General features: G+C 46.2%; 1 protein-coding gene across 1 annotated transcript in view; it reads left to right on the top strand.

Moving 5' to 3' along the window:
* Positions 1 to 24,177, top strand: part of GABBR2 (gamma-aminobutyric acid type B receptor subunit 2) — a 340,230-nt gene that overhangs the window by 194,494 nt on the left and 121,559 nt on the right. Inside the window, exon 7 of the mRNA XM_032308333.1 lies at positions 12,996 to 13,232. Coding sequence (XP_032164224.1) covers positions 12,996 to 13,232 — 237 coding nt within the window. The remainder of the gene's footprint in view (positions 1 to 12,995; positions 13,233 to 24,177) is intronic.

Here is a 24,177-nt window from a genome sequence, read left to right on the forward strand (position 1 = left end):
TTTTCACACAAAAATCAATGAGCATGTAGAAAGTTTTCTGAGATGCTGAATAATGTATGGAAAGAACCCATTTTATTTCAGTGTTATTTTTAAGAGCGTCAAAGTTTGTAATTTATTAGCAAAAACTTGAGTCCAGGGACAGCCTGGACTCCAATCTCAAAATAATATAAAATTTGAAGAAAATTAGAAAAACTAAGAGAAAAACATTCCATGTAAGCAGACAGCATAACTGAACTGAGGACTTTAGGAGACCAAAGACAGAAATGATTACATGCAAGCTCTGTAAAGCTGAGGGGCGTAATGGTCAAAGATTCCAGAGAAAGCCCCTGAATGTTGTTCTAAGGAGCATGGATGTTACTGGGTGGGTGAGCCATGCACGGATGCGAGCCGTACACAGAAATGCGTTTTGGGAAGACGGTTTTTTTTTTTTTTTTACAGTATCTGTTAGAGGAAGTGCTCTGACTTTATAACAACATCTCCCAGGTCACCGACTTTCATCTTAATTTTTTTCATTCTAATGGTTTTTATTTGGGACTGGTGCTGAAGCTGACCTCATACCCCATAACTCTGTGCCTGGGAATGGAATGCTTTGTAGGTATTCCTGGGCTGTTCACTTCACCCCACAGTGTATGTGACCCACTCACTGGCCTCCCAGAATGGAGCTGTGCCATTAGAGCAGAGCCAGGGCCCTGCGTGGGGCAGCTTCCAAAATTCCAGGACACCCAGTCCCCGTCTCTGAGGTGTTTGAAGCAAGAGACAGCATTTCTTACATTATCCTGAGGTTACAAGCTGATTGAAGTTATGCGGGAAAATCTAGGGCATCTGCCTCTTGAAATCAGAGAGTTTTAGGGCTCTCCTATGGGTTATCTCGACCAACCTCCCATCAGATTCTCAGACCCATCTAGAAGCAGAAGACTCTCTACCTCTCCCTGAATTTCCCCCACTTGTCCCTCAGGGCCCACATGGGGATATGGATGGCGACCATATCCCTGGAGATGTCCCTTGTCAAAACTAAACAGCCCCAGTCCCTCTATTTGTAATTCACATGCCTAGTGCAGAGCCTAATGGCAAAATTTGAGGCGATGCTAAAAACCTCAGTAATCAAGATTTAAAGTATTATAATGCAGTATTTTTTAAAATTCAAAATTAACACACGCCAAAAAAAAAAAAAAAATCTATGATGAACAAAACATCATTTTAAACAAAGGTAAGGTTCCCAGGACTGGGATTAGGGAGAGCTAAGTGATTTAAGTCACACAATTGCAAGACTGAATCTTGTCTTAATTTAAAATGTTGATGTTTTGTTCACAGATTTTGTATTCATTTTGATTTTTTAAAAATACTGCCTTCAAGTGTCTTTTGCTTGATTACTGAGGTATTTGGCTCCCTCTTCATTTCCACCCCTTGCTCGCCTCCCTCTGGTCCTGGCCCTGAACACATTGTGTGTGTGTCAAGCTCGGTTCACACACGGCCCATCCTCTGTGCTTGCTCTTGTGGCTGCTCTCTCCCTGGGTCGTGGGGCCTGTGGTTGAATAAAGCATTCTTATTTGTGGTCTGACCACAGCCAAATTCCCCCATTCATCTCTAAGAGTCTATGGTCAAAGGAAAGTCTAGAGAGGTGGGAAATGGTTCTTGAATTTGAACTTCTGTTATACATGACTGCTGGGGATGCAGGCTGCTGAGCTGAGGCTTACATTTTGGGGTCCATCGGTGCCCATGAAGTTAAACAGACACTTGTAGAAGCAAGACGGTGAGTTTTTGCCATCCTCATTAAGGAAACTAAGCAGCAGAAATGGAAAGGGACATACCCAAGATCCTTGTAGTGGTTTGAATAGTGGCCCCTAAAAAGATGTCCTAATCCTTGGAATGCGTGAACATGACCACATTTGGAAAAAGCATCTTTGCAGATGTAATTAATTTAGGGATCTTGAGATCGTCCTAGACTATCCGGGGAAACCCTACATGCGATGGCGAGGGTCCTTGTAAGAGAAAGGCAGAGGGAGGTTTCCCACACTGAGGTGGTCATGTGACGGCACTGGCAGAAACCAGAGTGGTTCTTCCACAAGAAAAAACACCAAGGATAGCCGGCAGCCACCAGGAGCTGGGAGAGAAGCATGGTCTAGATCCTCCCTCAGAGCCTCCAGAGGGAACCAACCCTGCCAACACCTGGGTTTTGTACTCCTGGCCTCCAGTCCTGGGAGAGAATAAACAAATGTTGTTTCAAGCCATCCTGTTTGTAGAAATTTGCTGTGGCAGCCCCAAGACACTGATACAGTCAGCCGGCAAGTGAGGGACAACCCCAGGACCTGAGGCCAGGACTGCTCATTCCCTACCCTGAGCCCCTTCCCCTCTACCATGCTCTCCGCCCAACACTTGTGACAGGCTTAGAAAGGAGTGCACCCAAATCAGCCCTTTCTGTCTCAGCGGGCCACTAGTGGTAGTGGTACTGGTAGGTGGCATAACAGAAAAGCGTGGGTCTGGCGATCAAGAGGTCTGGCACAAATCCTGGCATTCCCACCAATTAATCTGCCTCCAACACCTCGTCATCCCCCCACCCCCACACTCCAGCCTTAGTTTCCCAACTGAAAATGAGAGATATGGGCCAGGTAACTCCTGGGGTCTTTTCGTAGCTAAGTTCTCTGGCTCTGTGTAAATATGGTACTGGGTTCTCACAGCGCATTGTGTGACATGGTCGTCACATTAAACCTTGAAATCCCTGGGATAAAGGTGACTCCTGGTAGAGAAGGTTGCAGAATCAGGCAGAACAGTGGCCACTCTTGGAATGTGCTCTCTGAGGCTCTCCCTCCCATATACTTGTTGCCAGTCAGGCCGTCCCTGATTCTCTCATTGGCACCCAGGAGAGTTCTGGTAGGAGGAATAAGAAGATCACGGGCCTCCAGAGCATCCTTATCAGTCTCTTCCTATTGGAATTTCCAATGATGAGACAAATGTAGACCTTTGGACTTCCTGAGCACACCCAGAGCTCAGTCTTCTGGAACCTCATAAGGACAGCCTCTGGGCACTTACCATCTGGTTCATTCTCACTGAGATTCCCCATTACCAGTCTGGTCCCCCATAGGAACTCTTTGACATGGGTGACTTCCACCATCAGCTTTCCCTTTCCAAAGTCCCATTAGGCTTGTTTCCATTGTGAGCCTTTACAACTCTGGCCAGGTTTCTCTGGTGATGGCTCAGCTTCCCTGGACATTTTTCCCATTTTCCTGCTGAGGCACAGAGCTGGACCAAGACACCAGATGGAGATGTTCACAGAGCCCTGGAATCACTGGGGACATCAGCGGTGGCCCCAATCCCCCATCAAATGCACAGGCTCATTCTTTGGAAGAGTTTTGTAATGTTTTCTGGCAAGAGGCTTCTGCAACCACCGTGACTTTTGATTCAATATGGCAGAAACAGAGGAAATACAAATCAAGTGAATGCTCAGTGAAGAGCCAGGAAAAGCTGCACCCATCTCATTGTCACTGCCATGTGAGCTTCCTGAACGCGGGACTTCTGGGAAGCTCTGGGCTCTGGAGAGGAGGAAAGGAAGGGGCCATAGAAAAATAGGCATTCTCCCTGAGGCCATCCTTCACAATGTCACTGCCACTCCCACCTTTCCCATGAAGCTCCTGTTCCCTTTGCTTCCCTAGGGATTTACTTCGATGGGAAACAGGTGGCATAGCAGAAGAACATGGGCTCCAGAGGAAGGGTGAGGTAGCCTGTGGAGGGTCATAAATAATAAGGGCACTGGTTAGATTTGAATTTGGGCCCCACCACTTCCCAGCTAGGAGACTCTGAAAGATGGCTCGTTGTCCATACCAATATCCATAGCCTCCCGGTCGACTTCAGTAACACAACTCTAGTTTTTAAGTAAGTATGTTGCCACTGAGCTGAAAGAGGACAGTTCCCAGCTTCGCATGTAGCTAGATATGGCCAGGATTCTAAGTCTGGCCAAGGAATATAAATAGGAATGTTATATTGGACTTCTGGAAGTCTCCGTTAAAGGAGAGCTTGCCTTTCTTTTCCCTTCTCCTTTTTGTGTTGGCTGGAATACAGATGGGATGGCTAGAGTTCTAGCAGCCATCTTGGATCAAGAAGTGACTGTGAAAAGGAAACCTCATTCTAGGGCAGTGTTGCACGCAGATAGGAGCTGGGTCCCTGATTACACTATAGAGCTGCTATAGCAGCTGTCCTCTGCTGACACATGGACAGCTGTACTGTGAGAGAAAAATAAACGATCTCTAAGTCACTGATAATTTTTTTTTCTGTTCTCTATAGCTGAACTGGGTGATATAGTGATAGTGATGCAATGACGTTGGGCAAGTCTTTCTGAAATCATTTCTTATCTATAGTATTGTGGTAATAATATCTTGTATAAGATTTGTAAGGATTAGATAAAGTAAAGCAGAGAAAAGTAGTGTGCTGAGTGCCAAAACACACAATAGATACTTGATGTATTGTGGTTCTCTTTCTTCTTTAGACCAGCAGCCTCAGAGCTAGAGAAAGGAGTAGTGAGTGAGTTTACACACACGTATACACAAATCTGCTCTGGCTTGTTATTGGGATTTTACTTAATTTGTAGGTTGATAGAGGAAAAATTGACTTAGTAATATATGAACATGAGTTTTGTGTATCCCTGCATTTACCAAGGTCATTTTTAATTTCTCTCAGAAATGTTTTGTAATTTTCTGTATGGAATTCTTGCACATACTGTGGTTTATTTCTAGGTATCTGAGGTATTTTGGTGAATATATGTGCAAATTACTATTGGGTGCATACGTAGGGGTAGAATTTCTGAGTCACAAGGTATGCATATGTTCAGCTTTAGTAGACCCTGCCAAACAGATTTCTAAAGTGGTTGTACCAATTTACACACCCACCAGCCGTGATTGAGAGCTCCAGTTGGTTCCCATGCTCACCAACATTTGGTACTGTCGGCTTTTTAATTTTAGCCAATCTAGTGGGTGTGTAGTGGTATTTCATTTGAGTTTTAATTTACATTTCTCTGATGACTAATGAAGTTGAGTATCTTTCCATATCTTTACTGGCCATTTTGATACCCCCCTTTTACAAATTTCCTGTTCAAGTCTTTTGCCCATTCTTCTACTTGGATTCTATGCCTGTTTCTTATTGATTTGTAGTTCTTTTTAAATTCTGCATACAAATCCTTGGGTGGTTGTGTGTATTATTTATATCTTCTCCCATTCTTGAACTTACACATTCACTTGCTTAATGATGTATTTTGGTGAGCTGAAATTCTTAATTTTAATGTAGTCCAGATTATTCATCTTCTTTATGATTAGTGTATCTGCATTCTATTTAACTATCTTTGCCCACCCACACTCATGAAAATACTTTCCTATCTTATCTTTTAGTATTTTTTCCCTTTCACATTTAGATATAAAATCTACATGAAATTGATTTTATGTATGGTGTGAGGTAAGATCAAGACTCATTTTCTGCCCATATGGATAACCAGTTGATTCAGGATCATTTATTTAAAAATCCATCATCCTCCCAGCACCACCCCCCACCATGCTATAGTGCCAACTTTGTCATAAATGAATGATTATAGACCATGTGGATCTGTTTCTGAACTTTCCATTCTCTTCCATTGGTTCATTTCCAAATCCATTAGCCAGTACAACTGTCTTAGTAACTAAAACTTTATTATAAGACCTGATACTTAGTCATGTAATCTTACAACTTTGTTCTTCTTCTTTAAGACTTTCCTGGGTGTTCCTGGCCCTGATGTCATTTTTCATTTAGATCTACTCACGTATTTACACTTTCTATTACTTCTCATTCCTCCCTGCATTTCTGTTCTATTTATGACCACTTTCATTCTGCCTGAAGAACTCTTCTTAGTCTTTCTTTTACTGCAGGTTGGCTAGAGACAAATTCTCTCAGTTTCTGGTTGTCTGAAATTTTCTCTCTTTCACCTTTAATTTTGGGATATAGAATTCTAGCTAGTCCATTATTTGTCTTCTGGTTTCTATGGTTTCTGTTAAGTCAACTGCTTGACTTATTATTGCTCTTTTGAAAGTAATGCATCTTCTTTTCTCCAACTGTTTTTAAGATCTTGTCTTTGTTTTGGTCTTCAGCAGTTTTACTATGTTGTACTGAAATGAGGTATTCTTTGGGATTATCTTGATTGTAGTTCACAGAGTTCATATGACTTCATGAATTTGTGCATTGATACATGTTTGGAGAGATTCTAGCATACTATTCCTTTAAATATTGTTTCTGCCTATTCTCTTTCCTCACATTCTTTTTTTTTTTAAGATTTTTATTTATTTATTTGACAGAGAGAGAGATCACGAGTAGGCAGAGAGCCAGGCAGAGAGAGGTGGAAGCAGACTCTCTGCTGAGCAGAGAGCCCGATGCGGGGCTCCATCTCAGGACCCTGAGATCATGACCTGAGCTGAAGGCAGAGGCCTAATCCACTGAGCTACCCAGACGCCCCGCTTTCCTCACATTCTAAGACAACAATTACACATACACCAGACATTTTCAACACATTCCACATATCTTATGTTCCATTCTTATTTTCTACCCTTTGTTCCTGTCTGTGTTATAGTCTGAGTATTTATTACTGTTTACCGCTACTACCCTTTCTTCTAGTTCACTAACCTCCTTTCTGCTATGTTTAATATGCTACTTCATTCATCTATTGAATTAATTTCAGTTGTTGTATTTTTCATTTTTAGATTCTTCATTTTATTCCCTTTTTTTTCTTTCATAGCTTCCAGTTCTTTGTTTATATTCTGTATCTTTCATCTCTTTTCTTGAACACATAAATGTTCCTCTTTTAAAGTCATGTCCAATAACTTCAAGATTTGGATCATCTGTGGGTCTGTTTCTATCATCTATTTATCTCCTTTCCTTTATTCTTTCCTTCCTTATTCCCTTCCTCACTTTTTGCCTGCCTGCCTGCCTGTCTGCCTTCTTTCTCTCTTTTTATTATTTGGTCCTATTTCCTGGTGTACTTATAACATTTTATTAATATAGTTGGAGATGAAAAAAAATATAGAGACTACAGATGGTGTTTATTTCTCTTTAAGAAGGTAGCTAGACTAGGGGAAGATCACCTAATCCAATCAAAAAGTGAGATGATTTCAGGCTTGGTCTTGGTTTTTATAGACCTGGTCTATTTTGGCTTGCTCTTATTCCTAGTATTTGTTCTTCATTGTTATCAGCTGAAATCCTGGGGTGTCTACTGGCCCTGGAGTTCAACTTTTGTCTTCCCTAATACTATGAGACTCCAAACAGTTCTTCATTTCTAAACCCCTCAGCTTTTTCTTTGCTTTTCAGCCTCTTGCTTTATGCAGCTTAGCTATCACGAAATATTTCAAGTCAAAGGCCAGTCTGAATACTGGGCTCACTTTTCTGTGTTTCATTTTCCTCCTAACACGTTGGTCCTACAAGCATTGCTATCCTGATAACCCTGAACTATCGTTTTTTTTTTTTGTCTTCCCCTCCCTGTGGGACTGCTGGAAACTCTGACCCAATGCTTTGTTTTCCTGCAATTAGCTTTCCTCCCTACAAAACACCACATGCCTCCAGGGGAAGCAGCAAAGATTGGTGGACTCTTCCCAAAGCATTCTCTTCTTCCTAGCATCTTGTTCCTCAAGTCCTAGATGTCCTGGTTGCTCTATGATGCCTTTGAATAGCTATTTTTATGTTTTATTCTGCTTTTCTGAATGTCCTTCATGGGAGCTCTGGTTTGATATAAGCCATTTCATCACAGTCAGAGTGGAAGTGTGAACTGAGACGATTTTGCTTCGAAGGTAGAAAATAGCACCCTGGGGAGAAGGTAGCATGCCACTGCCTTCAGCTCTTTGAGGAGCTGTTGTACATAAGAGGGAAAAGATGTTCTTACCAAAGCTCCACAAGGAGACACTGCTTGCAGAATATAGGTCATAGGGAGGTGCTGCAGGTGCTGAATCCAGAACACGAATCTCATAGATGGCGAGCACTCCTAAACAAAAGGTCTTCTGAAGAGAGACTGAGCGTCTCAACACTGGAGGAGTCTAAGATGGAGCTCAGCAAACATCTGGAAGTTGCTATTGAGAAGACCCATTATTCAGATTGTAGGAGGGACTCAATCAGTGATAACCAATTTATATATTCTTGAGATCTTGGAAGCTTGATAGAAATACAGATTCTGAAATTATCCCATGGACATACTGAAACAAAATGGAAGGCTGTGGCGTCTGCATTTAACAAAGGCCCCGGGTGATCTACAAACTGGGGTATAGGAACAAAGAGACTAAATAAGCCCCCCCCCCAAGTGTACCTCCCAAAAAAGACTCTGTAATCCCGAAATCCCACAGGGGATGCTAGAGAGAAACTCTGCCAGTTTTGCCAGTCTGGGGATGGCAGCTGGAGATGTGGAAGGGGGTGGGTTCTTCACCTTCTGCTGTCTTCTGTCCATGAGGCCCCTCTCTCTGAAAGCAGGACTCTGCTTGGTTCTGTTGGAATGACAGACCCATAAGGTTTAGTCACATTGTGGGTTAGCAAGCTTGTGTGGGCTAGCCTGGGAGCCTAACCACTATTTATAACATAGTTTCTGTGGAAAAATATGTTCCAAGTTCCAACAACTGCCTTTCAAAAATATGCTGGAGCACAACCTGTCAGTAATTGGGACTATCTATATAAAGTTATTTTCTCAGAAACTTTTAGCATCTCATGATAAACCTGACCTCAGAGAATGAGTAATTAATCAGCCTTCCGTGTCAGCTGTACAATGGAAGAAATTCTTCTGCCCCGAATTATCGGACGCCCGCTCGAAGAACAACTACCACTTTTTCTCAGACAATTGTGAGAGTGTTTCTTCCTGCTGTCATTGTTTTGCCCAAGGGAGATTGGTGCTGGCATCACCTGGGAAGTGATGAATGGCCTGGGATATAATGTGGTAGCAATGACTTCAACTCAGAGCTTGCTAAGACAGTGAGAATGAGGTCACCTTTCCGGGCTTAGCTACACCTGTCCCTTTCCAAGGACTCTTCCCACAGAAATGAGGTCAACGCCATATTTCCATTGTGCTCCCCCTACCTCCTGCCCCTCACCCACTGGATGAAGAACAGTGTTATGAGCTAGAAAGATGTGGATTTACAAGTACACGTGTAAGAAGTATACACAGAGGCTTGTGTTTGCTCCAAGGTCATACTAAAGAAATGATATGACTTTGTTCCCCCTACTGTCTCCACAAAAAATGACCCCAGTAAACGACATTAAGGAAGTTAAAAAATTATACTCATTTATCCCTTGGTGAGACTGCACTGAGAGTTTGCCTCAGGTCTGGCCCCCTGACTTTAAAAGGGTAATAGAAAGGATGACCCAGTGGCAGTGTTCTGGGTAGGGAAGAGGTCTGGAAACATCATGGAATATAATTATTAGGTCGAACAAACAGGACTCAAATACAGACACCAGCAGCCCTCAATGCTTTTGTATACATCAGAGAAAGCTCACAGGAGCAAAATCCAAGAGAGAAGAAGTCCAAGGGGCCTCAGAACTTGTATACTTAAAGCAAATAGAGAAAAACAAATTCAAGTAATTTGTAATACTTTTAACATAGCCAATAGTGAAATTAATAACCAGAAATAGACCCAAATCATATTTAAAAATCAAAGAAAATATAGTCAAATAGTAAAAGATAGAAAAACAATAAGAATGCATTTAAACAAAACATTAAAAGGTATGATTCTCACCATAGCAATTTGGAAGGAAGAAGAGAAGCACCCAAGAAATAAAAATTGCCTATCAGTATTGGAAAGGAGCTCACTTTAATCATTAGAGAGATGCAAATTAAAAGGGGGAGGAACTTTTTCCCCTTAATTTAACAAACAGACGATTCTTAACTTTGTAATTATTATAATTGTCAAGGGTGCAGGAAAATGGGTACTTTCATACCCAGGAGATTTTAATTTCTCGTATTTGGGGAGAATGTCTTGGCCCAAATATGGATGGATCATGTTTAAGTTTGTTCTACTCTTTGCCTCAGCAATTATACTTCTGGGAATTTATTCTGAAAAAATAAGTACGAGTATGTGTTCAGAAAATTTAGATCCAAGGATGCTTTTTGTAGTCCTATAATTGGAACAAATTCAAAACAGCCTAAAGGTCCAATGATTGGAGACTGGTTATGGGAGTAAAGCAGAGCATGCTTGCACTGGCAGACCGTTGGCCTCTGTCAGCACAGATGTCAGCGCCACCTTGGCTCCTTGGGGCATCCTAGGTTAGCAGCTGCTCCAGCTGCGTAAAGGTCCAGTAAGCCACCTTTACTGTTAGTAACAGTGGGTGGCATTGGTAGAACACCAGCATGTCCGGGACATTGGGCTGGACACTCTACAGGCTTCATGTCACTGAATCCTAATGGGCACCCAGCAAGGGAGGACGCAGAGACGTGAAGGAGAGAGGACCTTGCCCAAGGTCACAGTTAGCAAACCGCAGAGCCAGAGCTGGAGGGCAGGCCTGCCTGCTTCCAAATCCTCTGTCCTTATCACCGTTCCAGGCTCCTACCTATGTTGCCAAGAGGAAACTTCCAGATCACGTGATCCCACCTCCTCATTTTTCAGATGGAGAAATTGAGGGTTGGGAAGGGTCTCTGTAGGTACTGCTGCAGGTTCTGGTGATACCTCAGTGATCAAGATAGAAAACATCCTGACCCCATGGAGCTTAATTCTAGTTGTGGGGGCTGGGGAGGGGGGGGAGGACTAGAACAACAGACAATATGCAAATAAAACAATAAGTAGGAGAGAGACAGGTAGTGAAAAGTGCAATAAACCAGTGGGTAGAGAATGCCTGCAGTGAGGGGTTTTTAGGAAGGGTGGATCAGGGAAGCCACCCCTGAGAAGCGACAAGTGTTGACATTTGAATGCGGAGAATATCATGCAACAAGCTGGAGAAGCTTTCTGGTAGAGGAAACAGCTGGTGCAAAAGCCCTGAGGTGCGAACAAACTTGATGTGATCAAAGGACGCAAGAGGTCTAAGGGACAGAGTGTGCCTCATGAGGGAGTCCACGTGCTCCCCTCTGGGAGGAGAGAGGAGGGGGAGAGCTGAAAGCCGGCCCTGTGGGAGTGCGTGAGGGGGTAAGGGGGAGGGTGTGAGGGACAGTGAGGAGTGGCTCAGGACCCTGAGTGAGGCTGGAGACAGAGACGGTGCTGGCTCCTTGAGGAATCCTCAGATTCAGGAGCTTCTGCTGTGTGTTTTGAGTGACGAACAAATGTGATGGCTGGACCTGATGCATTTCCAAGGAAAACTGTCAACGGGCCTAAGACCTGAGTCATTCAGTGGGAGCTGAAGCAAAAAAGGAGGGGGAGCTGTTGCTGGGACGCCAGCGTTCCCATTTGGTCAGGCAGAATTCCTCACCTACAGGGTCCACAGTTGGAGGCGTTTGGCTGTCCCCAGGCACGTTTGAGTGAACCAAGGTCAAGAGACTCACTTGGGCTCCATCTACAAGACCCAGCCCCTGAGGGCCTAGCCTCACCACCCTCCACAGGCCTAGGCAACTTGACCTGGCCCAACTAGACCAACTAGACCTGGCCCCAGACAACTTGGGGTCGTTTGCAAAAAAGCAATTCTGCTCTCAAAAGTCAATAATGAGAAAGAAGTAGTAGAGGGAATGGAACCAGTGTAACTACACGCACATGCACACACACACACACACACACACCTACGTGCACACACACACACACACATACATGCACATACACTGTGTGACCTTGGGCAAGTCTCTGGACCTCTCTATGCCTCAGGCTTCAGGTGGAGGGAGCATGTGTGACCATCTCTACGAACGCTTCCCAGTATAACCTGACAATGAGTCAATGGTTTCTATATGTGATTTGTCCCCAAGAAGGTTTTTTCCAAAGACTAAGCTGTGTGCTCTGATGGCATTTCTGGCAGAGGAATTTAGAAGTGACTCGAGAGGCCCGTGGAAAGGTTGAGGGTGATGGGTTTCCCTGGAGTGGTGTCCATTTAGATGTGTAAGCCTCAGCAACTAGAGTAAAAAGGTTTTCATTACTTTGTGGCCACAATCAGAATGTTAATATCACCAATGAAATTCTTTTATGACATTCTGTTCAATGGGAGAAAAAAATTCTTTTTTTACAGAATGCTGAATTATTCACAGACCTTGCTGTATTAGCGAAGAGGAAAGAGGAGGGGCACAGTGTAGGGTCTGAACAGCCCTTACATCTGGGCAGCGGGGACCAGCCCGAGGCCCCATGCTCTAGGCAGGCCTTACTTGGGCTCCGGGGGCTCCTGCAGCCCACTAGAACATACCTCCTACCCCTAAGCCTGCACTCCCTCCCTCCTACATCACATCCTGAATTCCCTACACGAGCCACTGGAACCCCTTCCAGAGCCAGGGAGCCTCTTGCTGGGGTTGGCCTCTTGAGGCTGGGCTGCACCTCTGGGGTGGTTAAAGGTCTCTGATGCTAGGAGGGGAGGACGTGTGGACTGATGGAGGACAGCAAGGCCAACTCCCCCTGTGCCTCTGTGTCCCACCTGAAGCTTGAAGGAGCCCCAGAATTCTGAACTCAAATTTGCCATTCCAGATCATTAGGAAGGTATATTAATTATGACGGAGAGATAGAAAATATTGTATCAAGTGGTTTACTTGCTAGTCTATAACCTAAATATTTAGACACATGGAATGTGGTCCTCCACTGGGACTGTAGCTCCAGGCCCTGCACATATGACAGGGACGCCTGGTTAGGGGACATTGTTTCTTCACCGTAGCCTTGCTAGACAGCCAGGGTCTCAGCCTTGCCACTCACAGGCAGTGTGGTCCTAGGCAAGTCAACTTCCCTGAATCTGTTCTCTCATCTGTAAAACGGGGACAATAATAGTCCCCACTGTATAAGGTTGTTGAGCAGATTCAATGAGATAATGTCCAGGAAGGGCCTGGCACCGTGCGTGGCTCACAGTAAGCATTTGTGCCTGATGTCCCTGCCAGCTGTAACCTGCCTCCCCCCCACCTCCCTGTTTTACAGACCCCGCAGCAGTATGAGAGAGAGTACAACAACAAGCGGTCAGGCGTGGGGCCTAGCAAGTTCCACGGGTACGCTTATGACGGCATCTGGGTTATTGCCAAGACGCTGCAGAGGGCCATGGAGACGTTGCACGCCAGCAGCCGGCACCAGCGGATCCAGGATTTCAACTACACGGACCACACACTGGGCAGGATCATCCTCAATGCCATGAACGAGACCAACTTCTTCGGGGTCACGGTCAGTCCCACACCCCAGCCTCTGCTTTCCTTAGTGCTCCTTGGAGATGTACAAGGCAAGAGGGGGCTGAGTCACGTGCCCTTTGAGACGCAGTCCCTTATCTCTGATCACTGAAGTAACTTCCTGTGGGTTACAGGATTGCAGAGCTGCTGCCATGAGGGACAGGTTCGGTGACGCTCTCTGACAGGCTGGGAAGATGCTTCTCTGTAGGTCGTGGATGACAAAGGGCACCGTGAGCAGGTTGAACACAGCGCAGTTGAAATTCACCAGGTGGGGGGATGGTGAGGGCAGCAAGAGCTCCTGACCCAAAGTCAGGCTCCAGGCCTGGGTCTTTCAAGGAACCATCTCCAAACCGTAGAGTTTTCCTTCCTGAGATGGAAATAGGACCTACCTTATGAGGTAGGTGTAAAGATGAACCATCGCAAAGTGAAAACTGCTCGTGTTTTTTGAGCAGGCTGCTTGCTGGGATCCTCAAGTTTCTTGTCTGGGAGTTGGGGATAATAATCTACGTCTTGCACAGAAGTTGGTAAAATAAACAATGATGATAATTGCTAACATCTCTTTAATGTTTATGCTGGGCCACATACTTCACTAAGCACTTCCTGTAGGTTAGATGTAATAATGTCTGCCCAACGCTAGGCCCGTGCGAGGGTTGTCAGCGTTAATAATGATCTCATTGCCTCCGTGTGCCATCCAGAGGAAGTCGATGCTGTTGTTATCACCATTAGAGGTGAGGAGCCTGGACCGCAGAGCATTTACGTTTTACTGCCAGTCAGAAAGAGAACTGGGATTCAAACCTGGGTCTAGCTCCTACTTGCTGTATTATCCTACCTTCGGGTAGTGGACATCAGTGGCATTTCATCACGTCTCGTGATGGTGTGTTTCTCACTAACTCTGCTCTCAGAAAATAGGGAAAATTTGCCAAAAGAAAAGGTTGAAATGGCTCAAGTCCTGTCTTGTGTTCTAATGTAAAGAGTCATTTAGAGAATCAGTCTGTCTTGGGGTATTAAGAAGAGTACACAAGACGAGCTAATAGGTGTATTCCTTAAATGTTCATACTCCTTTGTGTGCGCACTCAGGCTTGCCGGTGGTTGTTCTGGGAGGCCATGGGGTGCGGGAGCTGAGGGTGTAGACAGTGACGTGGATGTTGAGGTGGACACGATGGGCTCCCTGTCCCGGAGCCCGCGGTCCGAATGCAGGTGCGAGAGTTGGACATGAATGGTAATGAGAATTTAAAGGGCTCAGCACCCTGGGAGAAAGCATGTGAGCCCAGAGGGGTTTCTGCGACCCTGGATGAACAAGTCAGGGAGCTCTCTGGAGGAAAAGTGTGGTGCTGTGCCTTAGCCACGCGGAGAGGGGGCCGGCAGTCTGGCCAGATGGAGCGTGGTGAGCCAAGGAGAGATGCGTGAGTGTGTGCAGGGACAGTGACTTTGTGGGGATAATTGGAAAGGAGGAGGATGTGTCTGGGAAGGTAAGCTGGGGCCCACTTTTGGAGGAACAAGCTGAGGAGGCTGGCCTTCATCTTATAGGCTACAAATTCTCAAAGTACACCTTGACTGGCAGTACCCTGGGCGCCAGTAGAAATACACTTTCTCGGGACTCCTGGGTGGCTCAGTTGGTTAAGCGGCTGCCTTCGGCTCAGTTCCTGAGTTTCACATCAGGGTCCCTGCTCAGCGGGGAGTCTGCTTCTCCCTCTGACCCTCTCACCTCTCATGCTCTCTCTCTCTCTCTTTCTCTCGCTCTCTCTCAAGGAAATAAATAAAATCTTTAATTTTTAAAAGAAAAAAAAAAAAGAAATGCACTTTCTCCAGCCCAACGCCAGAAGCACTGAATCAGTCTGTGGTAAGGGCCCTGCCCCTGTGGTTTAACAGAACCTCCAGGGGGTGCTGATGGGCACTACAGTTTGAGCAATGCTTCTGGGGTGGGGAGGCAGCTGCCAACACCCCAGACTAGAGCCACTCTTGACCCGACAACTCTTGGGCTCTGCTCCCACAGTTCAGACATCAAGGCTCTGAATAGTTACGGGCAATAGCCTTGTTTATAGCACGGCCTGCATTCAGACGGTGAACTTGAACAGCTTTTGAGAATGTGATTTCAAAAAAAAAAAAGTGTTTATCCTCAGAAACTCTTATAAAATCTCATGTGGTGCTGGTATGTAATACAGATTAGAGAGAAACCTCTCAGTGGGAAAGAGGAGGAGCCCAGGCAGGGCCTTGTTTGTTTGGCCTCCTTTCCAGCAACCCCTGAGACCTCACCCCCACCCCCACCGTGGCCCCACGGGCACCCCAGAGCTTTTCTCTCTTCTGGTATAAACATAGACTGAGCCTCAGGGACGGTGGGACTCACCTGTTCTACCCCAGGACCACTGTGGCAGAGCTGTCCGAAAAAGTGGGTACACCTCTTCGGGTCATCTTGCCATGCTTTGTGTCTTATCTAATGGAAGGAATCCATAGTATCTTCAGCCAGATCTCTGGGTAGAGAGCTACAGAGTCTAGGACGCATTCTGCGGCCCTCCTCATCCCAGCAGTCGGCATTTTGCCCAGATGCCCCATGTTTCTTAGTGGGAGATCATTTATAACCACTTCCAAGGGCTCCCTTTCATCTAAGCCAAATAATACCGAATCCACACTCGATGAGCAATTAGATAAGACCACGTGAACACTTGGCACAGCTTGAAGATGAGTTTCTTTTTAATGAGAAATTGCTTGACATGTATGTATTGCCCGCTCCGGTTTGTAATTCATAACCCCGCGAACGTCAGGATTGGAAGCGCTCTTTAAAATCCTCAGGTTTAACCTCCTCCGGTTGTAGATGAGTATCTGAGGTCCAGAGAGAGAGCGTGCAGAATCCCCTGGAGGGACTTTGGGCAGAGCCAGGAGGGTGGTTCCGCTGCGCGCTTGTCCCCACCACACCCCATGTCACCTTCCTTCCCTTCTCATCATGCCCGTTCCCCTTTCCTGGAGAAAGGGATTACAGCAGTGAAACATTTCTGTACTTTTTTCCCCTTCCCGCTGATCCCCTTTGTCACATATTAATATGTGCTTGTCACTGGGCTGCAGACAGGTTTCATTAAAATGGTCTTCTGATCAGAGAAGAAAGGACATCTTCTGACAAAATAAAAAGTGTCTCTGTGGTCCAAGGAGACCACAGAAGGCCAAGTTCAGCCATAAATAAAGAGTTGGAAAGGAAAGGAATGGGAGGTGGAAATAAATTGCCGCATTTTCTATTTGCTGAAGGGTTTTCATTATACAGCGCACACGGTGTCCATTTTTCCACTCTCAGGCAAGCACTTTATTCTGGGTCACCCTCATTCAGCGTGTTTACTATACGGAAAATCGTTTAAACACATTAAATTAATTATATCCGTGACTCAATTTCAATTGATTCCATGTGCACACTCTGGTCTGGGAGCTGGGCCTGTGGTTCCCGGTTGGCATGCTAAAGAAGAGGTTTCTTCCATTTCTTTCGTGCATCCTAGATTGGGACACTGGCATTAGCTCGGGGCCCAGCTCTGTTTTACCTTCTTAGGAGCTCTCCTCCAGCTACCCTTCTCAGAAACACTGGGAGGGGGATTTTGTTTCCCACCTGTACACTGAAGGCCTGGGGGATCCTATCTGCCTCTGATTCCCTGAGTGTGCTGTTCTGAGCTTTGGCCCTGTTATTATTACCTCCTACCTCTCTATGGTCAGCAAATCTCAGAACACTTCCCCACATGAAAACCCCTCTTCTGCCAGATGTGTACACAGAAACTCAGGCTGGAGTTGGCTATTTAAGTATCAAAATCCCCGGGCATTCTGACAATCCCAGCTCATCCCAGAAACAATCCCAGAACGTTTCTCTAGGGCAACATTCCTAACCTTCTAGATGTATGAGAAGCTCCCAGGGCACTGCGTTCAAAGTTCTGATTCCCCAGCCCCGCCCAGAACTTCTGATCCAATGGCTTTGTGGTAGGACCAAGGAATTCACATTATTGACACATCGTCCTGGTGATTCTCAGATAGTAACCCTGAGAATTGCTTGGAGCTATGATAGATGTGCTCCCCAACCCCCTCCCTGCGCCTACCCCACCCCCACAACCCCCCGCCACTACACATGCGTCTGCGCACAATTTTGACTTTTTTTTTTTTTTACACTTTTTGATTTTTAACCTATCAGAGATGTATTTGTTCCTACGTTTATTCACTCCTTTGGCAGCCCCTGGGCTGGGTGCTGGGAGCTGGAAGCATGGAAGGGACTATGGTGTGGCCCCTTCCTTACGAACTCCCAGCCCAGTGCGGAATATAGACAAGTAGATGAATAATTGCTGGTCACTAGCCAAGGTCTATCCAAGGCCCTTGGAGGGAGGGTTCCATTTAGCTTATGGGAGTAAAGACCAGAAGGCTGCCCTCAATTTCCCTGCAGTTCAGTAAGTGAAAGTCCATGTATGGATAATTACTGGGTGCCCGTGCTGTGTGTTCTCAACGTGTGCCACGTGTTGGGTAGTGAGGGTGCAAAGCCAGGCCCCTCCGTGCATGCCCATGATGCATGATGGTGATGTACTGGGATTGAACAGACTCCCTCTAATTAGGTGTTTCTACCAAGGATTCACTGAGTTCATTGACCGGCTTATACCCATAATGTTTTAAGACATGCTTGGGAACATGTGCTAAGTATCCAAGTAAAAATCAAAACCTTCATTTTCTTTGGGTGATCATTTTCTTAAAGATTTTATTTATTTATTTGAAGGAGAGAAAGAGAGAGAGAGCATGATTAGGGGAAGGGGCAGACAGAGAAGCAGACTTCCCACTGAGCAGGGAGCCCAACAGGGGGCTCAATCCCAGGACCCTGAGATCATGACCTGAGTCAAAGGCAGACGCTTAACCAAATGAGCTGCCCAGATGCCCCAGGTGATCAGTTTTTAATTTTTTCCAGTCTCCTAAAACACAGATGACATACCAGATCTCAAGTGGACAAATTCTTGAGACTTGTCACCCTAATATGTGATGGCTCTCATTCACAGTATACCCCCTTTAGTAAATGTTCCTTCTGATTTGTCTCTTAAAATGACACTGTATTTACTTCATGGTGCCTAGGATGGAAACTAAATTAATATAGTCTCACTGTACCCTATTATGAAAACATAATACGTGCAGCATTTATCCTGGAAAACTACTGAGGGTCTGCACGAGATTTGCATGGGGGCTATGAGGCTTCCAAGAGCATTCGGCACATGGAGAACTTGAAAGAGGCTGCTGGGAAATATCTTTGATTATAAGAAAAGGGCCCATTCTTTCTACAGCATTTCCTGGGATTGCTTCCTCACTCCCCATGGACAAACCTATTGTAGAAATGACTCCAAATAATAGCCCCACTCTTCATCGTCTGCCCAGCCTCTCAACCAGCTGTGAGTGTGGACATCGCAGTGTAGCTTGTGTCGGGGGAGACCAGCCATCTCAGCTTCGGGCCCTATCACCTCTAATGGCAGTTTCTCTAACTGATCACCCCAAGGAGGTGACGAAGAACAGCAGATGGTGATTTGCTGAGTTTGCTGATCTCTTTGGCTTTGCTGCTGGTGAACAGTAATCCAGTCTTTGCTGGTGTGTCTCTCAAACTTCAAGTTGTTACCCAAGATTTGTTTAAAAAAAAAAAATCTCTCCACTAAGACTCAAATGCTGTCACGGTTGCTCCCCCTGCCCATGTCTTACTTGAAAAGATGGTGTCATAGAGTAAACTCAGTTTGGTTGGAATTCCCATGACTGTAGGTCATTAGGGGAAGCCAGTGAGATCCTCGTGCCTGGGAGGTGTTAGATGAAACTCCCTTTTATGTCATACACCCTGCTGCCTCATCCTACCAGGATGCTGAAGTTGTGTGGTGGATTTTTTTTTATCCAATTAGGAAACTTAAATACTGCATGTACACATACACACTCACACGAATTGCTTAAACATCATCTTGCTAGAACCTGCCTGTCTGATCTTTCGGGCTCCTGGTCTTATTCTCTAAGACATGTTAACCTGCAGGCTTTACACCAGCCACCCATTTGTGATTTATATCTGGTATCAGCATTTCAGGTTGAATTTGAGTGAGATAAGAAACAGAGCACTAGGAAGTCTAGCCAGGAGTAGAGAGAACTCGCCAAGTCCTAGATCTGACCCCTTTGGGGACTGGTCATTCCACCATCCCCTGGACTTTCAGGATTCTGGCTGTTTCTCGATTTTTTACTCGAGGCCATCACTAGGAACTTGTCAGAAGCTCTGCGACAGTCTGACTGTGATGCGTCTACTAGGCGTCCTAGAAAGTGGGGCTTGTCCCAGTGACCTCGTGCTAGTTCCCTGATGCCACTCAAGCTTCCTATTTTAGGGCCTTCCTTTCATGAGCCTCTCTCGGCCATTCCCAGGAGCCACAGCCGACCTGCATCCCTCCTGTCTCTGCCCCATCCCAGACTCTGGGATTTCCAGGGGAATTACATCAGACACAAACTTGACTGAGGAGCTGATTTGAGAACTTGGCGAATACCCCCTCCCCCCAACTCAGATAAAATGTATCATGGCCTGGGGCGTGGTAGTGATAAATCACAACAGGAAATGCAAATTTGTAAAGTTGGACAAAAGGAGGCCACAGTCCACTGCTGTCCAGAGCTGTATGACCTCTGGGAGACTATTTACCTCTCCTCTATGGAGGGAAATGTAACCTCCTTCATAGGGTTGAGACTGTAAGCAATGATGGTGTTTAGGTCCCCAAACTGCATCATCATTATTTCTGTTATTATTACTACCCCTGTCACCATGGTGACTTTCCAAAGAACAGAGTTTGTGTATGTGGGTCTAATCAAGCCATCTTCAGAATCCAGTCCAGCAGGACAGTCATTCTAAACCTACTGAGCGCCAGTCTCTTTCACATATGCTATCTCATTTAATTGTCTGAATAATAAATCCATTAACTTGTATTAAGATTGTAGCGGTTTAATATGAAAACAGAACAGAGTCAACCTTGCCTATAAGCCAGAGCATGTTCCATTTCCCCCCCTGCTGCCATTCACTTGGGGATTTGACACTTACCTTAAAAGTGGAAGGCTTTTGCTCACAGACCACCCCCCTTCTGTTCTTCCCTTTAGTCTGGCTCAAACTCCCGCTGCCCTGAAAATTAGCACTAGGCATTACAGGCAAAAGCTAGCTACAGCAGATGCTGTCGTGTCCCAGCGGGATCTCCTGGGATCTCTTTCAGGACTTTGGTCAGGTCTGCCCAGCCCCTAGCCGTGCAGGTGTCCCTGTAGATGGCTCACACCTTGGGCGATTGGAGGTGCCTGGGACCTACACCTGAGCCCAGCGGCCCGCAGCGACCCTGGTTGGTGGGGTCCTATGACGCCAGTGCTACTCATGCTCCAGAACTCCCCGTAGGACTAGGCTGAGGCTGGCCCTCCCCTGAAACCACATCTTGGCCTTTTCTCACTCCCCTCTGCCTTACATGTTTCTCCTGAGAACACATCTTTTAGAAAATCACTTGTACACAATTCCTTGTCCTGGGCTTCTAGAGCTTCTGGGGGACCCAACTCACACCCAGGTATCTTTACGGGAAATGTAAACATTCTCAAGAGGGAATTTTTCCTATAACCTAATTGTCATCTCTGCATCTAAGTTTAACAGCAACCCTCCCGCATTGCCTCCTTCACACTGGGGAGAGGGTTCTGGACTCTTCTCCCTGAGTATACTCAGTGGTGTTTTGCTCCTGCTCCTGCCTGCTGCTGTCAGCTAGTGGGAGAGCCATGCTTGGCTCCTCTGATGAATTAGCAGCTCCCAGATTTACAGGGACCACAGCTCTTCGTGCCTCTGGTCACACAGCTCTGCACCCAACACTTCACAGCTTGTAGAAGCTCTTCGCCACTGGTAACCTTGAGTTAACTTTGTTGGATAGAATCCACACATGATTGAGAAATCCAGTCACACTCTCCCACTCTGCTGCCTTCCGGGCTTCTAGAAACTAAAAAGACTTTCTCTGCCCAATAAATAATCAGAACTGACAAGAGAAGTATTAACAGGATCTATAGTCGTTGAATCTGCTAATAACGATCCCCCAGTTCTTGCTGTGATGGCTGGCATCAGTGTTTCACACAGGGTGTGGGAATCTCCCCAGCGTGCGAGTGTGGGGCTGGGGACCCGGGCTCCTGAGGCAGGAGAGAAGCAGGAGAGAAACCCACCCTCTCCCCGGCTCCCTCATCTCTCCCATCCCTGTCTCTCTGGGGCTCAAGTCCTAGGTAGGACCTGAGGATGTAAGGGGGTTGCTGATGGGCCCTCTGTGACGTCAGACTGTCAGGAGTATTTCCTAGAGGTAATTGCTGGCAACAAACAACTATAATAATAATAATATTCACCGTGTGACAGCCCTTGGGCCCAGAGGACGTGTATAGTCTCTGTCTCCTTCATTGTTCCATGCAGTTCCATTTATTAACATAACACTAAGTAAGAATAGCTCTCAATCAGTGAGCTCCCACTGCCTCCCCGGCTGCACCCTAAGTGCTGTACGGTTGTTGTTCAATGTGGTGCTTCCAACAGCCACCACGTGGGGGATGGGTCATTCCACGTGCCCTGAAGCCTCGCCCAGTGAGCTGTGTCCGGCCCTCTCACCTCCGTCCCAACCTGCCCATATGTCTCCTTGTCAGGGAGGCCTCGCCCGCACCCTATTTCAAATCCCAGTTCCCACCCCCTCATTCTGCCTCGCCACATTTACCCCACCACAGTGCCTCCCCTAAGACATAGAGCTGGGTGCCGGGGGACCTGCTAGGTACCTGATCAATCTTTGTTTAATGAATGAAGGATTTTGATAATTAACGACCATGTCATAGATTTATTTATTTTTTTTAAGCAGGCTGAGCAAAGATGAATGATGTGCCCAGCCTCCTACAGGCAGCAAGTGATGAGTTTATTCAGAACTGCCGGATCTGGCTAACTCAGAAGCCCATGTTCTTCACCATTTAGGTGCTCCCTTCATTCTGCCAGCATTGCCAGCGACTTCTGTAAGCCAGAGCTGGGCCAAGCAGGAGGAGCAATGTGGAAGGTCTGCTCCCGAGGAATTCACTCTCCAAACCACCTCGTGTGATTTGTGGGAGGGAAGCGGGAACCACTCCCCCCAGGTTCACAGCGGAGGATGCCGTGGGCTCCCTGCCTGGCCTGGGTTATATATGTGTCCATCTGCCCCTTCCCAGCGGACAGTGGGCCTCGGAGCCCCTTGACTGGGACAGGGGCCCATAGTTCTCTCTGTACCTCTGGTGCCGTGTGTAATACTGGCTCTTAGTCCTTGAAACACAGGTTTGTTGATTGAATGAATGAAGAAATTGTAGATCAGTGTGGCAGAGCGGCTTAGCTGGGCCCCCCGTGGTGTTACTAGTGAGCCTCGTTCAGAATCACATCCTAGTTCTTCTGATTCTAAAGGCAGGTGTCTCCAAATCTTGTGTTCCTAGGCACCGCTTGGCGGCCCTCCCCCCTGTTTCTTTAAACACAATTACAAATGACTGCAGATAACGTACAGCACAGGAAAGAAACCTACTCCTTCTGCTGTCAGATAAATTTGAAAGATCAAAATAATGTGGTTTAGCAATTTGTTTCAATTGATGCCTAGCCTTCCAAAGCTTGCAAGTTCGACTTTCTCTAGTCAGGGAAAAAATCGCTGTTTCCTTATGAAAAGCAGTGTGGGGGCGTGTATTGTCTCATGAGAGCTTCAACAGAAGCCCTCGGTACAGATACCGTCCAGGTCTCTGTGAGAAACAAAGGAAGGAGCCGGTGGCAAGGTGGTCATAGTAACAGTTACTCTAATGGCAAGTGTCATGAACCTGGGAATGGCTGTAATTTTGAACGCTCACTACATGCTGGGTGCTATGCTCTTAAATGTATTATCTCATCTGATACTTATAACTCCAGAGATGGGTTGAAATGTTTCCCTCCAAAAATCCATATTTGAACTCCTAACCGGAAGAGCCTTGGAATGTGAGCTTATTTGGAAATAGGGTCATTACAGATGTAATTAGTTAAGATGAGGTCCTACTGGAATAGGGTAATCCAGTTTAACTAGCGGCCTTATAAAAAGAGGAAAGTTGGAGACAGACCCGCACACGGGGAGAACCCCGTGTGCAGATGAAGGCAGGGAGAGGGTGCTGCTTCTACAAGCCGAGGAACACCAATAATTACCAGCCACCCAGAAGCTGGGAAGAGAGGTATGGAACCGACTCTCCCCCACAGCCCTCAGAAGGAACCAGCCCTGCCGACACCTTGATCTTAGACTTTCAGCCTCCAGAGCTGTGAGACATTACAGTTGGCTTGTTTAAACCACCTAGTTTGTGATAATTTGTTAAGGTAGCCCCTAGCAAACGAATACAACCCAACAGAATGGAGACTGTTTTACCAACATTTGGCAGGTGAGAAAACCCAGAGGTTAAAGAATTTACCAAAGGTTGGACACAAGACACAGGCTAGCGAATTTTTGACCCTCGGCAATTAACCCCTATCCTACACCTAGATGAGCAATCCTCCATTAGGGGGCAAAAGAATTCCTGCCGGAGAAGGACAGAGCTAAAGGGAGACCAGTACGTCTCACCTCCCACCATCCAGGTGAGGAGTCTGTGGTCCCAGCTCGAGGCAAGGCTGGAACCAGGCCCCTGTCCCTTCATCCCTAGGCAGGCAGCTGCTCCTGGGGGGAAGTTCTGTCCCTCTCAGTGTGGCCAGCCAGTGCCAGAAGCAGCTCTTTCCATTTTACTCACTTCTTCCCTGACTGGGGGAGCGAGGGAATTTGCAACCCCATGTTGTAAACCCATGGTGCAACCCCATCTTCTTCTCATTCACATGTTCAAAAATGACCTGACGTTTCCTTTTCAGATTACAAAAATAATGCATGATCAGAAATAAAATGTAAAAAATATAGGCAAGCCCCAAAAAGAAAATCAAAGTCACCTGGAACGTCATCATTCAGACAGGCCCA

The sequence above is a fragment of the Mustela erminea genome, chromosome 12 (assembly GCF_009829155.1).
Source record: "Mustela erminea isolate mMusErm1 chromosome 12, mMusErm1.Pri, whole genome shotgun sequence".
Classification (NCBI taxonomy): Eukaryota; Metazoa; Chordata; class Mammalia; order Carnivora; family Mustelidae; genus Mustela; species Mustela erminea.